We start from the raw sequence: 18,705 nt of genomic DNA on the forward strand, positions 1-18,705 counted from the left end.
TTTTAAAAAGGGGAGACAGTGAAAAGGAAGTCCCCCGTTTCTGTCCCTGGAAGCGACCTCTGCTGTGTTTTATATCTATCTCCTGCCAGAGATCATCTGTGAGGACGAGCACATATCCCACATAGAGCCAATAAACGCTCCTTGAGGAATGAATTAATGAATCAATTCTATTATCACAAACTCATAGTGAAAGTTTTTAAGGGGGCAACTGGATGAGAGCTTTTCATTTTGTGCATAAAACTATATAAAATAAGCCTCACCTAGACAACAAAGAAAAAAAAAACAATATAGCAAGCTCAGAAAAAAACCTTTTCATATTCTTTTTGTCTTTGTTTATAGCTCTGGATTAGAAAATAAGCATGAATACAGAATGTCACCCAGCACTTGTAAACAAATGAGATTTCTTTAACGAGGTAACTAAAAAAGTTTCCCTTTCATCAAAAGGATAAAAAGATTTTTATCCTTTTTTATAGCAGTAGAAACTACCTGATGAAAAAGGAATCGTTCAGGTTCTTCACGGGGGAACTGGGTGCACAGTCAGGGCTGAGGTAAGGCATCTCCCTAAAGCACTCCCGGGACTCATAGCCCAGGGTGATACCAAGACCCTAGGATGTGGCCATACCCCGTTCTGGGTCAGCCAACACTGAAATGAAAACCACACACAGCCCTGGTCTTGCTCTGGTTTTTCCACTCTCCTCAGCGCAGCAGTCACTGCTGGCCTCGCTCCTGCCGTAAAAGCCACCAACTACATGGCTTAAACCAATAGGAATTCACTCTCCCACCGTTCTGGAGGCAAGAAGTTCAAAATCAAGGTGTCGGCAGGGCCACACGCCATCTGAAGGCTCTAGGGAACGTTTCTTCCTCGTCGTTTCCAGTTCTTGATGCCAGGCAGGGCATGCTGGCCTTCCTCGACATCCTCTGCCTTGCAGCTCTGTCACTCCAATCTCCACCTCCATGGTCACATGGCTTTTGCCCATGGATGTCCCCTGCAGTGTCATGACATGGGTTTTTCCTAGGCACACCATTGGATTGAGGGCACACCTTCCTCCTCCAGTAGCACTTTGTTTTAACTTAATTACATCAGCAAAGGCTGTAGTTCCAAATACTGTCCCATTGTAAAGGTTCCAGGTAGACACAGATCTTTATGAAAGACACTCTCCAGTCCAGCTTAGTACCCAAAGCAGATGACCTATGACCAAGGGAAGCCGAAACCAGTGCCCAAAGCATGACCATGGTGACCCCCTCTGACCGCAGCTTCTTCCCAGCCCACGGAACCTGAGCTGCTTTGTGAGTGTCCCCCAAGCACCTACAATTGAAATCACCACGTTTTCACATCACTTATTTTTAGATCAAGTGCGTTTTTTATTGCCTTTCACCCAAATATTTTCCATTGCTGATCCTTACAAAACGGCAACAGCGAAGCTCCATCCTACACTGGAGTTTTAAATGACTGGACAATCTTGCAGCTAAGACCTCGTCTTCAGGCAGGGCCTCCCCTGATGGAAACATTGGTCTCGCGCTGCATTGTGATTTAAGACGTGGCTCTTTGTTAAAATCCTGGTTGCACAAGTGACAAATACACCAGCCCACACAAGCAGCGAGACTGCCCGCCTGGGATGGCAGGGATATTTTGGGCGGTCCTCCGGGGGAGTTATGAATGGATTGGGCTGCTTTCCCTACTTTCGATTGTTAGCCGGTGGAGGCTGCTTTCCTCCTGGGGCAGGAACGAACCGGTTTTGCTGACAACACTCGTACACAGAAAATACCAATTTCAGAGCGCTGGTGGACAGAAGAAGCATCAAGAAGACGGCACCTCTAGAGACTGATAAAATTGGTCCTGTGAATGCGGACACCAGGATGCTTTCTGAGGTGGGAGAGCAGAATCCCTCTCCTCAAGGAGCTATGTGTCCTGTCAGCTGCATAGCCAACAGCTTGGTCTTTTTTTTAAGATTTTATTTATTTGTCAGAGAGAGAGAGACAGCAAAAGAGGGAACACAAGCAGGGAGTGGGAGAGGGAGAAGCAATGCGGGGCCCGATCCCAGGACCCTGGGATCATGACCTGAGCTGAAGGCAAATGCTTAACTGACTGAGCCACCCAGGCACCCCTGGTTCTATTCTTATACAAGGAGCTGACATAATCTGCAAGTAGGAGGTAAGGAGCAATTTCCCTAAGTAGACGCTTTTCCCTGATAACACGACATTCTTACCCAACCCTATTTCCTTCATTCACCCCTGGTTCCTGGCCCTGCAAACTTATGAGAGGTATTGCCTGGTTCTTAGTCTCTACATATCCCATGATGCGACATGACCTCTCCATTTATAAAATTAGTTTAAAAGCTTATGTAAAACAGGGGCGCCTGGGTGGCTCAGTGGGTTAAGCCTCTGCCTTCGGCTCAGGTCATGATCTCAGGGTCCTGGGATCGAGCCCTGCATCGGGCTTTCTGCTCAGCAGGGAGCCTGCTTCCCCCTCTCTCTCTGCCTGCCTCTCTGCCTGCTTGTGATCTCTCCCCCTCTCTGTCAAATAAATAAATAAAATCTTAAAAAAAAAAAAAAGCTTATATAAAACACCCACAGGATGTTTGAATTACCCCATGGAAACAACATTCATCTGTCCTACAATATCCGAATGCCCCATAGGCTCTAGGTCCTCTGTTAGGTAGGAGGGCAGTTGGGTGAAGGGCGGGGTGGGGGGGTGTCTTTCCTTGGTCTCTGAGCTGCTACAAAGTCACAGGTGGTCCGATCACGTCAGGCTAAAACTGACTGAAAATGAAACCCAAGAAACTTGCCACCTATTTCAGAAGGAAATGCTCCTCGGATGGGTCATGGGAGAGAATCCCCTTTGGAGAAAAATAGTTGCTCATGGAGCAATATGTGAAGTGCAGCTTTTTTGGAAGAGAAAAGAAAATGCCAGAGCTGTTCTCAGGTGCGGTGGCGGTGGTGGGGGGAAGTCGGGTCACCTCTTTTGGTCCACATCTCTCTTGGCCATCAGACAGATGCTGTCACTTACTAAGCATGAGAACAGAGAGAGTGGAAACCAAAAGTCAGCACTTAGAGAAGTGGTGATGTTTCACCAACCCTGCTGCCATCGCGCACTCACTGTGTTAATAAAATGGACATTTCAAGAAACCAAAAGCAGACATTCCTGTCTGAGGGATGATGTGAAGGGAATCTTGCTTGACAGCAGAGTGGTAATGTCCGACGGAGAAAAGGACGCTGCTCTAGGAACCGAGAGAATCTTGTCCTACATCCTGGCTCCGCCACTCCCTAGTTTGGGGCCTTTAGGAAAGCCTTCTCGTTTCCCTGAGGTAACATTTCCTAGAGGACGATGATAATCAGTGAGTAAGAACAAAAAACACGCAATGTCCGAGACATGAAGTCCCTCAGGAAATAAATGCTAAGAGTCCTATAAACTGAATTCAGGAGGAAACCAGGCAATGGCAACTTACCACATTCTATTATGTCGGAAATGAGAAGGAGATAAGAGGCAAAACCACACAGTGATTATGTGCAGTACTCATACAAATCTCACACTTCTGAAGACCACGGAGGTCTCCTGTTATATTGATGGAACAATGAACAGCACACATCCACCTGTAGACATTATATGTATGTGTGTGTGTACATATATATATATAATCTTATGATATTAAGGATGAAGAAATACACACATGAATAATTAATGCCTAATTTGAGGTCACAAAGTATCAAGGATACAACAGAGACCAGTGGTATTTTGGCTGCTGGTTCTGCTGTCTTTAAACATCCCTTCCCGGAGAAGTGTGCTTGGATGAACACCCACAGGTTCTTTGGATTGACTCACATTGACCAGAGCTCTTGGGTTTTGCTCTGGGGCCTTTCCTCTAGATGTCTTAACAGACAAATTAAATATAAAGTCGTAACGGGGGTACAATGCCCTTCTGGTTCAAGAGGCTACAGAAGAAATCAATGGTTATTGAAAGAAGGTTGTAAATAATCGGGTATGCAACAGTTGGGTCCTCACAAGAAAAACCAAAAAATCAGGTAAAAATTTGCTTTAACTTCTGCAGCGCTGAATAAAGTCTCACTACAGTATTCAGGGATTATTTTTCCCTTATGCAAATTTGAGAAAAATAAAATGGACTCAAAGCACGAGATAGAAAACTACAGAAACATCTAAGATTATCCCTTCCTTCTTCCTTAGTGTTCACTTTATATTATCCAAATGACAATAGTATTGAACTCAATTAAACAAATATTTACAGAGCTCCTAATGTATACCAGGCATCAGGCTGAGTGCTGCGGATGTAACAGTTAATGGAATAATCAGGGGACACTTTGGGTGAAGGGCTACATAGTAGATCTATTTGGTTTTTGGGTCATACAAGCTGTTACGACCAGCGAGCTCTGCTGGAGCAGCACAAAAGCAGCCTCATGGCGACTATGCTCTAGGGATGACAGAACCTACAATCTGGGGGTTGAAGACAGGTAAAAAAATAAACTGCGATTTTTAAAAAAGATTTTATTTACTTGAGAGAGGGCACAAGAGAAAGAGCACGAGCAGGGGAGAAGGTAGGGGAAGGAGAGACATGGGCCAACTCTCTGCTGAGCAGGGAGCCTGCCCTGGGGATCATGACCTGAGCAGAGGGCAGACGCTTAATCGACTGAGCCACCCACATGTCCCCAAATAAACTGCAATTTAAAACAGGGTGATCAAGGCAGGATTAAGAAAGTGACTCTGAGGGGCGCCTGGGTGGCTCAGTGGGATAAAGCCTCTGCCTTCGGCTCAGGTCATGATCTCAGGGTCCTGGGATCAAGCCCCGCATCGGCCTCTGCCTGCCTTTCCGTCTACTTGTGATTTCTGTCTGTCAAATAAATAAATAAAATCTTAAAAAAAAAGAAAAAGAAAAAGAAAGTGACTCTGAAACAAAGATTTGAAGTTGGTGGAAGCATTATATTTGGGAGAACACTATAGGAAAAGGACAGAAGGCAAAAAAGCCCTAATGTGAGAAGAACCTGGGAGCCAGTAAGGCTGGGATAAAGCAAGTGGGACAAGTTGAGGAGGAAAGGCAGATCACAAATGGTCTCGCAGACCACGGTTCCTGGGAGACACCAGTGGGAGATTCTGTACAGAACTGTGTTCTGGTTTCTGTGTCAGAAGGATCACTGCTGAACAGAGCTTATAAGGGAGCAAGAACAAAAGCAGGGGAGCCCAACTGGAGGATATTGTAAAAATCCAGGTGAGAAGTCAGAGAACCTGGACCGGTGTGGAGGAAGATGGGATGAAGTCCGCAGCTCTGGAGACTTCTGAAGCCCAGAAGAATTTCTGAAGTGTGCACATGGGATATTTTGATTATAAAGTTTTGTTGGAAACTTCACTGTTAGAGACTTAACTTGCAATTCAATACAACAAACAAGTTATTTCATACATAAACATGAGCCTAAGTAAAAACAAAGAAAGGGTCAACTTCTGCTCTGTATTTCCAGAAATTAATATTGACATGATGACTAAGAAAACCCAATTCCTTCTAGAATCATATAATTTTCATTCTACATCTATTCCAAATTAACATAGTGAGGATTCACCTATGTTAAGTGGTTTCTAAGTAGTTTCTATTCGAGTAAATGTGATGTGACTCTAGACCTGTTGCTTAATCCTAGAGAATATATCCCAACATGAGTCCTACCAATTATAGGTGTGGTGCCATGCATAATGAAAAAGCAGTTCTGGGTCAGATGCCCCTGCATACCTTAGTTCCTTCTCAGAGATTCAAAATGGACAGGAAGATGGTCAGTCTCTGCAAACCTGCAGGGGAAAAAAAACAAAAACAAAAAACAAAACTTCTTTAACCAGGATTCTCTCTTCAACACTAACCTTTTCTGCCTGCTTTCACATTTTCTACTTGCTTTTCTCTTAACCAGAAAGAAAAAATTCATTGGACTCATGATAAACAGAACATTTAACTTATAGCCAAGAAAGAGAAATACTTCTCTTGTAGATCTAAGATTCATTATACGACTTATTCCTAAACACTCCTGTCCTGCTTATCTCACAAAGTTGCTGCAAGGACCAAATGCAATTACATAGCAGAACTCTTTCGCACGCTCTCCAAGGTATCCAGCCCATGGGCAAGGCCAGTCAGTGTCTTACATAAAGAGAAGTTGAAGGAAGAATGCTTCCAACAAAGAATAAAAAACGTATCCATAGGTTCCCATACAGGCTTTAAAGCACTAGAGTAGAGGCGAGCTTGAGAGACTGCACAGCATTTCCCAGTAACAATGATCTCATCATTGCTCTAAAAAGGTCAGGTTATTTTTTGTTAAAAAGCTACCTTTTGGAGAGACTGACATCACCAAGATGGCAACATAGATTGTTCCTGACATTGCTCCCTTCCCAACAACAACTGTTCCTGTACAAGACACCAGAGAAAAAACCCAAGAGGAGACAAAATTGACTTTAAATTAAAAATGGTAAAAAGAGGGAAAAAAAAAAGTCCACTATAAAATTATAAAGGGACCAATCTATCCCAAAGATTTAACAAATGCAAACATCTTTTACGCACCCTACAACAGAAGACCTAAACATCTAGAGCAAAAACTGACAGAGCTGAAAGGGAAAGGAAAGAGCAATACAGTAATATTTGGGGATTTTAATACTGCACTCTTCACAATGGATAGATCCTTCAGACAGAATCAATAAGGTTAACAGCAGGCTTGAACAATATTATAAACCAAATGAACCTAACAAACATATACAGAACATTTTATCAGTCAATAGCAGAGTACACATTCTTCCTAAGTGCACAGGGAACATTTTCAGGCTACACCATGTGTTAGGCAACCAAAAAATCTCAAGTCTTAGCAAATTAAAGAAGACTAAAATCATACCAATTATCTTCTCTGACCATAATGGTAAAACTAGAAATGGTAAAACATAAACTAGAAATAAAGAAGAAATACTGGGAAACTCATATATAAATGGAAATTAAACAACACCCTCCTAAACAATTGATGGGTCAAAGGGGAAATAAAGTATTTTGAGACAAATGAAAATGGAAACATCACATACCAACATTTATGAAATGCAGCAAAATCAGTTATAAGAGGGAAGTACATTGAGAAAGAACTCAAAAAAAGCACCTAACTCAATACCTCAAAGAACTAGAAAAGCAAGAATTACCCCAAAGTTAGCAGAAGAAAGGAAATAATAAAGATCAGAGCAGAAATACATGAAATATAGAAGAGAGCAATAGAAAAAATAAAGTTACAGTTTAAAAAACAAAACAAAACAACAACAACCTAGAGTTGGTTCTTTGAAAAGATACATTTGACAAACCTGTAGCTAGATAACCAGGAAAAAGCAAAGAACCCAAATCAGCAAAACTGTAAATGAAAGAGACATTACAACCGAAACCACAGGAATATAAAAGATCATAAGGAGCTACTACGAACTATATGCCAACAAATTAGACAACGTAGAAGAAATGAGAAAATTCTCAGAAAAATGCAATGTACCAAGAATGGATCAGGAAGAAATAGAAAACCTAAAGAGAACAATTACTAGCTAGATCGAACAGTAATCAAAAATCTCACAAAAGTCCAAGACCTGATGGCTTCACTGGTAAATTTTACCAAACAATTAAAGAATTAACATCAATCCTTCTCAAACTCTTTAAAAAAAAATTGTAGAGGAGGCAGCACTCCCAAACTCATTTTATTAGGCCAGCAACACCCTGTTAACAAAGCCAAAAAGGACACTAGAAGAAAACGTATCTCTGGCTGAATATGGATGAAAAAATTTTCAATAAAATACTAGCAAATACTAAATTCAGCAGCACATTAAAAGGATCATTCACTGTGATCAAGTGGGCTTTATTGCTGGGATGCAAGGATGGTTCAACATACACAAACCCATAAATATATATTATTAAAATGAAAGAAAAAACATAATCATCTCAATAGACATAGAAAGTATTTGACAAGACTCAACATGCAATCATGACAAAAACTCAACTAGGCATAGAAAGAACATACTTATTAATAAAGGTCATATATGAAAAGACTACAGCTAACATCATACTCAGTGGTAGAGGGTTAAAAACTTTTTCTCTAAGGTTAAGAACAAGTCAGGTGTACTCACTCTTACCATTCATATTCAACACAGTACTGAAAGTCCTAGCCAGAGCAATCAAGCAAAAGAAAGAAAAGGCATCAATACTGAGAAGGAAGAAGTAAACCTGGCTCTTTTCATAGATGACATGGATTTCTATATAGAAAACCTTAAAAGCTCATCCGAAATACTGTTAGTTCTAATCAATGAATTCAGTAAAGTTGCAGGATATAAAACCAACATGCAAAATCAGTCGTGTTTCCATACTCTAACAAACTTTCTGAGAAAAAAAAGATATTGATCCCATTTACAATAACATCTAAAACACTACCAAGGAATACATTTAACTAAGGGTATGAACATTTCAACTCTGAAAACTATAAAACATTGAAGAAAAATATCTAAGAAGACAGAGATAAACATAAAGGTATCTATCTCATGTTCACAGACTGAAAGAATTTTTATTGTTGAAACATCCATACTACCAAAAGCCATCCACAGAGTCAATGCAATCCCTATCAGGATTCCAATCACAGTTTTTACACACACAGTAAAAAAAAATCCCAAAACATGTATGGAACCACAAAAGACCCCAATAGCTAAAGCAATCCTAAGAACAAAAAAGTGGGAGATAACATATATCCTGACTTCAAATGTATTATAAAGCTATAGTAATCAAAACAGTATGGTGCTAATATAAAAACAGATACACAGACCAAGAGAACATAATCAAGAGCCCAGAAATGAACCTACGCATATACGTCAACTGATATTTGACAAGAAAGCCAAGCACATCCAGTAGGGAAGAGATGTTCTCTTCAGTAAATGGAGATTCACATGTGAGAGAATAAACTAGACCCCTGTCTTACATTACTCAAAAAGAACTAAGGACTTAAACGTAAGGCAAGAAACCTTGAAACTCCTAGAAGAAAATACAAAAAAAAAGCTTCCTGACTTGGGCTTTGGCGATGATTTTTTGGATAGGACACCTAAAACACAAGCCACAAAATTAAAAATACGTAAAAGGAATTACATCCAACTAAAACACTTCTGCACAGCATAGGAGATGATCAACAAAATTAAAAGACAACCTACAAAATAGAAAAACATATTTTCAAATTCTGTATCTGTTAAAATCCAAAATATACAAATAGTCCATACAACCCAAGAGAAAAAAAAAATACAATTACAAAATGGGCAAAGAACCCGAATAGACATTTTTCTGAAGAAGTTACACAAATGGCCAACAAATGAAAAATGCTCAACATCACTACCCAGTAGAGAAATACAAATCAAAAGCACAATATCATCTCACACCTGGTAGAATAGCTATCCCCCAAAAGGTAAGAGATAACGAACACTGGCAAGGATACAGAGGAAACCATTGTGCACTGCTGGTGGGAATATAAATGGGTGCAGCTACTATGGAAAACAGTACGGAGGTTCCTCAAAAAATTAAAAATAGAACTACCATATATCCATCAATTCTCCTTCCAGGAATATATCCAAAGAAAATGAAAACACTATGTTGAAGAGCTATCTGCATCCCCTTGTTCATAGCGGCATTACTTAGAAGAGCCAAGATGTGAAAGTAACCCAAGTGTCCGCTGATACATAAATGGAGAGAGAAGACCTGACACACACACATATATATACACACGGCAATACTACTATATTGGAAGTTCTCAGCCATAAAAAAGAACCTTGCCATTTGTGACAACATGGATGGATCTTGAGGGCATTATGTTAGGAGAAATTAGTCAGAGAAAACAGAAACACACTATGATCTCATTTACTTGTGAAATCTAAAAAAAAGAACCAAACCAAACTCATAGGAAAGCAGATCAGATCTGAGGTTGCCAGGGGCGGGCATGGGGGTAGGAAATGGATGAGATGGTCAAAAGGTACGAACTTCCAGTGATAAGATCACTAAGTCCTGAGCATGTAAGGTACAACATCATGGCTCTGGTTAACACTGCTCTATGTTATATTTGAAAGTTAAGAGTAAATCCTGAGTTCTCATCACAAAGAGAAAACTTTTTTTATCGATATGAAATGATGGATGTTGAATTACTGCGGTAATCACTTCACAATATATGAGTCAAATCACGATGCTGTATACTTGAAAATTACACAGTGCTGTATGTCAATTATATCTCAGTAAAACTTGGTAATAATGAACTGTGGATAAAACATTAATCAGGGTACCAAGCAACCAAAAAGTGTATGAGAACACGCAAAAAACCCACTTTCATGACAAAAAAAATACCCTAAGATTTTATATTATGCTTGAATACAAATATACATTATTTTCTAGATTGCTAACTGTACGCATTTCATTTTGAAAACAAGTATTTAATATTTTTTGATTACAAAAGTACACATAATCACTACAGAAAATTTAGAGAAAAAGTATTTAAAATTAAAAACAATTGGTGAAGGGGATTAAGAGTACACTTATCCGGATGAGCCCTAGGTAATGTACAGAATTGTTGAATCACTACATCGTTAACACTTGAAACTAATACAACACTCTATGTTAACCACACTGGAATTAAAATTAAAAAATTAATAATTAAAAAATAATAAAAATTAGAAATTTTTTTTAAAATTAAAAACAATCTTAACCCAACCACGGAGAGATAATTTATCAGCCAAAAAAATCCTGGTCCATTTAATTTTTCTGCATATACATATTATAAACATCATTTCCTTTTTACACTGCTAGGACCATATAGTTCTTTAAATTTTACTTTCTTACTTGAGGATAGCATTATCTCCCTTTGCCCTTAGATACTGTTCTGTAAGTTTTAACGTCTTCATAAAAGTTTGTCATGGGAACACACTGCTGTTAACCCTTCTTCCATGGGTAGGCATTTACTTTTGTCCGTGTTTCCACTGTGTAAAAAGCAGTAAGGTAATTTTCAAATATAGCTCTTTGTGTGCATCTCTGATAATGTCCTCAGGATAAATTCCTAGAAATAAAACTTCTGGGTTGGAGTACACAATTTTAAGGTTTTGCTATGTATGTCAAATTGCTACCACCTTCCTGAAGAGAAATTTATATTCCCAATAGCAGCATATAAGAACATTTATCTCATGTTCCTCCCCACCAGTAACTACGCCTTTAAAAAAAATATTTGCACATATCTCATTGTTACACGTATTTATTTTTGGTCTGATTTGTATTTTTTTTGATTACTGGTGAGTTTGGATTTTTTTCATGTTTCTTAGAGATTGCACATATCTCATTGTTACACGTTATTTATTTTTGGTCTGATTTGTATTTTTTTTGATTACTGGTGAGTTTGGATGTTTTTTTTTCATGTTCCTTAGAGATATTTCCTCTCTGCAAATTTACGTGTATTGCCCATATTTCTATTGAGAGTTTTCATCTTTTAAAGAAATGATTCCTAGGAGTTATCATGATATTTTTACTAATGCTTTGCTGCTCGCTCAGTTTCCAATCAACAACAGCAGAGGCATTGTTCATCCTCCTGCAATTTTACGAGTTAAAAAAACAACTGAAAAAAATTCAGGCTGAGGGAAAGACTGCCCCTAGAAAACTTAAGTCGACCCTAACTCCAAAGAGGAGATGGTACCGGGGAATTCCTTTGCCCACAGGAATGGTGTACCAAGAAGTTTTCCAGAAACAGTGAGCGTAGATCCTGATCTTGATCAGGGGTCTCTCTGATTCAAATGCAAAGTCCGTCTCCCACGTAAATCTGGATTTTTTTTTTCTGGTTGTGTTTTGATTCTGGTTTTTTCCATGTCCTAGGGGATCCTGGTTCTTGGGGGGTTCCACTGTGAAACGGAAGGGAGGGGAGACGGGGTAGACACGCCACAATCTGAGAGGGTTACGTCTTCACTCTCCTTTTGTTTTGAGGCGCTGGGTGTTGGCAGCCCTCTTAGCGCAAGGATGCTGCTTGGGTTTATTTTCACTCACATCCATATTACTGTTGGTAAGAACAAAGCTGCCTATCACAGATGCTACACAATTGCTTGTTTAATGACTCTGCAGCTGCAGTTTCTTCCTGGGAGTGGGGCTGGGTGTGCACGTTCACACAACCCCGTTGGCACCACCAGAGTCACGCGGGAGGGTGCTCTGCTCTGAGCAGATCTGCTGCAGTGACAAGAAACATCCCTGAGTTTTTCTCTCTCCGTTTCACAACTTTTGTCTACCAGCCGCTGGCAGAAGTCACCATTTCTTCAGCTAAGAAGTGCTGCTTTCCAAAATCCTTTGGCAGAGTCTCCCAGAGATTTGTTTTTCTGCTCCTTCCTAATTTAGAAACAGTCTTCAAAGGGGGGAAAAAAATCCAACCTGACAAATCAATGCGAGAAGAAACCAATTCTGATGTAATTTTGCATTTCTTTCCCAGAACGTTCTAGAGTTTACCATCTACAGCCAATACAGTTCGGATGGGATTGTTTAGGGGGGAAGAAAATAAACAAAGATGTGCACACCCTAAGATCAGGCCATTCTTTATTCAAGAGGCGACATGTGATACAAATTTAAGATTTTATTAAAAATTATTTGCTATTTAACATAACATCTCGATGGTTACAGAAAACTTTTAACAGAGCAAAATAATGACTTGTATGAATAAACAGAAGAGTGAATGGTGTTAACTGTGACATTTAAGCAATCACATGGTTTTAATTATTCTTTTAATAATACGCAACTTTGTGAACGTCTATTCAAGGGACTGAACTCTGTGCCTGCTATGGAATTTGCAGTTGAATTAGAGCTTTGTTTCCTGCCTGTGGTATTTTTAAGCAAACAAATGGAAATGGTTTTAAGAATTTATAAAAAATCTACCACCTACCAAAAGCATTTTAAAAGGTAAAGTGATAAGTGCTAGAAAGAGGGAAAAATAACAACAACACATACACACAGTATTTATTTGTGGAATACAGTAACAGAGAATAGAAGTCATAATGAGAGAAGCAACCAGAAGTTCAGCCCATGCCAACCCTTTATTTGTTCTTGGCTGTCAGGGGTTTCCGGCTGATCTTTTTCGATTTGTCATTATTTTTCTTCGGCGGTTCTGGGTTTGCTTGCATGTGTCTGCCGTAGAGGCTGAAAAGAGAGAGGGAGAAACGGTGAGATCCACCTTGCTAACACAGGACCAGCTTTTATTGGGAGGGCTTTAGAGAACAGACTAATCTCCAGGAATGTTCAGGAAGACAAAGAAAACTAAAAGATCACTTCTGCTTGGTCCAGGTCATTTTATTTCAGAATGTACAATTCTCTTACGCACACACGCGCGCGCGCACAGAGAACACTATGAGGTAGGTCAGTTCTGGACAAGTATCCTGCAATTTCACACTCAATGGGCTGAGGGTGGAAACACCAAAGGAATAGGGACCTGGGGCTGTGAGAACCAGTGCTGCCGAGCCCAGCTGCTCTGGACTGAAGCTCGAACGGCTGTGAGTGTTGAAGTCGACAATGACAAAAACTGGGTCGCACTGAAGAGACAGTGTCCATTTAGTGAAAAGTGAACATCGTGCCTGGCCGGCAGAGCCCTGGGGCTGGATAATGTGACAGAGAGCAATGGTGTCCGAGCCTGCTTTGGCTGCTCACTCGTGATTGATAGCGCTGGGACGGCGGCCACACATCAATGCCACGTTAATAAGGACCGTTGATTAAATGTTGACAAAGTACCCTACAATTACAGTGGATGGCATTCGTCGCAGAGCGTCGCTCATTTGTGGCGGAGAGGACTGAACTCAACAGCAGATAGTAATTAATTGATAATTTATGAGTAATTCTGATTAAAGAAAATTAAAAGCCACCCTCAAATAAATACAGTTCAACCTTAACTCCCCTTACGGATGGAAGTGTGTCCCAGAGAGAGCCCGGGGCGTGCCTCCGCTCCTGCAGAGAGGAGCGTGATCTGCTTGTGGCCACTGCCTTGTGCCGTGTAAATGGGGGAGGACGCCAAGGCTGACCTCCCGGTGCAAGGTGTCCCAGGGGATGCTCTCGAGGACACGGACACCGCAGTTGCCAGGCCCAAGGACGGACCTCACACACACAGCTGGCCAACAGACCAAGTAATGAGGGAGCAGTGATAGGTCATAGTGTGGTCTGTCTTCTGCAGAGGCTTCCAAGTGTCTCCCCCAGAAGGGCTACGAGTGGCCATGAAGGTGGGTTTCTGCCCCTCGGAGCTTAGAATGCAGGGTCTGGGGCTGGGAATGTCTCCAGGTAAAGGGGTCCGGGACTGTCTCCCCATTTAAGAGGCTCTTTAAATCCACCTAAGGCCCCTTCCCCTCCACTTCAAGAAGGGCCACTGAGCCCCCTGCTGTCTATGTCATGGACACCCAGGGGCCCTGGATCCCAGGAAAGGAACCACTGGTTTGGGCACAGGGGTCATTTCAGCCCAGCTGTCCTCCTCTTGCTTTCCCAACCCCACTAACGTCCCTGTCCCAATCCCAGGACCTTGGGACAATCTCCTTCAACAGCAAAAGGGCCTCTGCAGAGGTGATTAAGGATCTTATGATGGCAAGACTGTCCTCCAGTATCTGGGGGACCCCCAGCCTCCGCCTGCAGCATCAGACAGGTAGGAGGCATCAAACAGGTTCAAGTAGCAGCAAAGGTAGACTCCTCCGCCACATTCCTCAGCTTTAGCAACACGTATCCAGAAACATACTTCTTCCTCTAGGAGCCCCGACCCCTCCCCTCCTCCTAGGACACAGCTTTCTTCACGCTCACACAGCAGGGTGCTGTCCCCAGAGGCCCCAGCGCTCCAAGCTCCTCTGGCCCTGCACACAGCAAAGGCCTGACTCTGGGTTGTGCACGCCTGGCTCCCTTCCGGCCTCATGTACGTCTCCTCTCTGCCCCAGGAAGGGGAAAAAAAAATCCCTGTTCTTACTCAGACAGCATTCAACTTTTAAGGGTCACAGAAACCTGTAGAAGTACAGCTCCGTAGTGTGTGAGCTGGCGAATCGGGCAAGAGTGACAACAAAGAAGATGTCCAGAGGAGGGAAAAGGAGATATGACAAGGGCACACGTGTCGTGTCCTGAAGGAGTAAGAGCGGAGGTGGGCACGGAGGGCTTCCAGGAAGAGGTGGGGGTTTCGTTGGGCCTGACCGTGGTGACCCAGCAAAGTCATCTCAGAAGGCGGTGCAAAAGCAGTTTGCAACTCAGCAAGGCTCCTTTTGTTAGGCAGGAACTAGAATGTTCCAATGTTCCAAAAATCTGCCTTTTTTACAGTCAGACCCCACTGCGCCTGGACCTCCTGGAGTTATAGAGCAAGTCACTACATGGGGCCAGATCAGACAGAGCATCCCTGAGCTTGATGTTTAAATCCTCCTTTCACAATTGAATAGCTGTGGACTCTGGGCAAAGGAATGGCATCCCCCACATCTCTTGCTTGCCATGCCTCAGTTTCTCCCTCTGTAAAAAAAACAATGCTGTGTTCTGAGTATGGTGGCTTCAGTGGTTAAACAGCCCAGTACCTGGTTCATCTACTCGAAGTGGTCAGCAAATGATTATGGAAAAACACGACTGACGTGGGTTGTAGCTGGTGGGATTTAATAAAGATAATTACATGATTCCTTCTTTAGGGCTTTTTCCTTTGGAAAAAAAATAACATGGTATTTTCTATCAATGCCAAATGCCCAAGCATCTCTGGGAGAAAGGTTTTAATCCTCTTTGAAGAAAGCAACTAAGGCAGAGCTAAATGCATGCCCCCACTTCCTCAGTGAGTCACTGGCGACACAGGGGTGCTGCTGTGTCCTCCGCCTGGCCCCCGACTCCTCCGGCTGTGCTGGTGGCCGTGCCCACAGGGAGACTTCACTGGGGCAGAGCAGTAATGACAAGTACCTGAGGGTCCGAAGCCCGGGGTTCCATTCCTGGCTCCACCACGGATTAGGCATGGCCTTTCCACTTGGTAAGTCAGTGTGGTAGGCAGAATAATGGCTCCCCCAAATACTGACGCTCTGACTCCTGAAACCTGTGAACGTCTTGTGTCATACAGGGACTCTGTGGAGGTGATTAACTAAGGATCTGGGGCTGGGAAGACTAGCCTGCATTTTCTGGGTGGGCTCAATGTAATCACAAGAGTCTTCTGACCTTCACACGGAAGGTCAGAGTCAGAGAGATCTGAACACATTACACTGCTGGCCTTGAAGATGGAGGAAAGGGGCTCCCAGAAAGAAATGCAGGCAGCCTCTGGGAACTGGAAGGAAGGAAGGGCATTCTCCCCCAGAGCTTCCGGAAGGACACAACCCTGTGGACACCTTGATTTCAGACTTCTGACCTCCAGAACTGTAAGAGGACCTATCTGCTTTGTTTGCAGGCACCAAGCTCACGGTACTTTGTTATAACAACAGGAAACTAATGCAGTTAAATGGACCTTTCTGGGCCCGAGAGGGCAGCCTAGAAGTGAGGCGTGTGCTTACTTTCAGTGGAAGAAAAATGGGAGACTTGCTGCGGGAAGCAGGTCATTGGAAAGAAGGAAAAGTTAAAAAACTAAGTTACAAAGAGGACAAAGTGTGCCCCAGAGGAAAAATGTCTGCTTCTACGAGAAGAAGAGGAAACAGGTGAGCAAAGTGTCTCCTCTCTACTCCTGCTGGACTGGATGGTCCCCGATCACCCCCATTCTCTGAAGCTCACACCCTGGCCTGTGTTTTGAATGTACCCAGGATTTAACTTCTAGAGGTGACCTAAGTGAGACATGGAGAGGCCAATGCCACCAAAAGAAGTTTCCCAAGAGGACGGGACATGCCATACCACACATGGTCACTGGGGAAGTGCCAAGGTCGGTGAGGATCGGGAAAGAACGAAGCAGGGAGCAGGACCCTTCCCATGGTTTCATGGGAAGGAATGGGTGTGTTTGGGTGAATTTCGGGTTGGACAGTTGGAATAATTTCCAGGTGCTCAAGGTATCAGGGTGGTCTCCAGTTGTATGGAACCTGGCCCTGGGGTCGTTTAGGGCAGGGGAAATACCAGCTTGTTCTGTGTGAGTTCCATGAAGGAGGTGGTCCAGGGGTTGGCTTTGGATTGTTTGGTTTATGTGTCAAAGACAACCTGGCAGCTAAGTTGGTTGCTCTCTCTAGGAATTGAGCTCAGCCTGGAAAGGGCAGTCTCTCCCCAGCCAGCAAGACCTCCAAGATGTCAAAACAGCAAAAGAGACTGAAAATAAGCAACATGTCTAATTAACACAGGCCCAGCCTTCAGGATGGCTTCTGCCCTCCTGACCCCACATCCCTTCCCGTACGACATATCTTCCCATCGGCCTTAGTGAAGGCAGCTTCTCCGGCTCCACCTGCCCCTTCCACCTCGTCCACCTGGGAAAATCCTAACCACCCCTCGGACCCTGGCACAAGGCACTGCCCAGACCAGCATGTCTCCTTAGCGCCCTGTCCAGGCGGCACCTGTCCTGCCCTCCCGGAGCCCACGGCACCCTGCCCTGGGGATCCCCTGACAACAGTCCTGGGATTTCGGTCCCCTCTGCCTTCCGGCACCCTGCTCGCCCTCAATGACATGTGACTTCTTCGGGCAAGCGGCTCACTAGCCACAGTCGAAACCCACATCTGCGACCTGATGATGAACACTCCGGTTCATACCTCGCGGGGCCTGGGCGAAGACCAACCCCAGACACAGAAAAGGTCTTGTCTGTGCAGGGACAGAGCAGACGTTCCTTGCTCTTCTATTACTGCCATCTAAACAGCGGGCATCTCTGAGCTCTCGCACAGGTCCAAGACTCAGGCTAAGCTGACCAGCATCTTCCACCTGACGTGTTGCGTTTGAGCACACAACAGAGCCAGGAGTGTGACCCTGCCACTATGCACCTTTGGAGGGAGGAGGCTTCCCGTGGGCACTGAAACTGGGCCACCAGCTTGAGTGGCGACAAAGGGAGCCAGGCTCAAGGTCACCAACAGGGCAGCAGCCGCTGGGGGACAAAATGTTCAAGCCCTAGAGTCTTAGGAACACTCCTCTCCCCCAACATCGGGGGTGGACAGAGAGTAACTGAAAGATGATTAAGGAGTGGAAAAAACCACCGAAGAATGATCCAAAGTGACAGGAAAGGTTCCATTACACACAGGAGTCTGAAGAGCGAGCCAGAGCCACTCAGCCCCCTCCCGGGGCTCTCTGTTCTCACCTGCGTGGGAGCGGGCCCTGCGTGGAGCAGCCGCCTGCTGAATTCCTGCTGACGACCACCCCTGGAGGACTCCCTGTGAAACGGCTCCGTGGGCAGCCATGGTCATCTGACCGAACACTTCAGACACATCCGGTTAAAGCAGCCTGCACACGGGCCACTCGAAGCAATGGAACAGTCGTGCCCACCGACAGCGGGACCACAGCAACAAAGGCCAGCCCACCGGAATCAGAACACAGTCTGCGACTCATCTTAAGGAGTGGGCTCTGCATGCTCTTCTATTACTGCCATCTAAACTGTACTGAATACCGGCATTTTCATTGTGGGGAAAAAGAGCCCACTGGAGTCTTTTCATTTCTTTTGGATCCCAGGCCCTCTTACAGATCCTCAACCCCTCCAGGGCTGCAGCAGAAGACCACGGTGGGCCCCCTCATGACAACTCCCTCTCGTGGCTACAGTGCGCCATTTTGGTTCTTGGACTCTCCTCTGGACACTTCTTCAGCCCTTATGTTTGTT

At 43.6% G+C, this 18,705-nt stretch overlaps 1 protein-coding gene and 1 long non-coding RNA gene across 10 annotated transcripts in view; one reads left to right on the forward strand and one right to left on the reverse strand.

Moving 5' to 3' along the window:
- The window catches only part of LOC309870034, a 33,706-nt gene that overhangs the window by 10,836 nt on the left and 4,165 nt on the right, over nucleotides 1-18,705 (forward strand). The window contains exons 2-3 of one of the 2 annotated variants that reach the window (XR_014314438.1): nucleotides 474-548; nucleotides 12,466-13,061. This is a non-coding gene — a long non-coding RNA (uncharacterized lncRNA). Of the gene's footprint in view, nucleotides 1-473; nucleotides 549-12,465; nucleotides 13,062-18,705 lie in introns of those variants that run through there. The other variant, XR_014314437.1, reaches the window with a different exon arrangement.
- Nucleotides 12,553-18,705, reverse strand: part of RSU1 (Ras suppressor protein 1) — a 185,467-nt gene continuing 179,314 nt past the window's right edge. For all 8 annotated transcript variants that reach the window (XM_082742018.1, XM_082742012.1, XM_082742013.1 and 5 more), the window contains one exon: nucleotides 12,553-13,166. In XM_082742018.1, the coding sequence (XP_082598144.1) occupies nucleotides 13,081-13,166 (86 nt within the window). In that variant the 3' untranslated portion in view covers nucleotides 12,553-13,080. The remainder of the gene's footprint in view (nucleotides 13,167-18,705) is intronic.

Source organism: Mustela nivalis, assembly GCF_964662115.1.
Source record: "Mustela nivalis genome assembly, chromosome: 7".
Lineage (NCBI taxonomy): Eukaryota > Metazoa > Chordata > Mammalia > Carnivora > Mustelidae > Mustela > Mustela nivalis.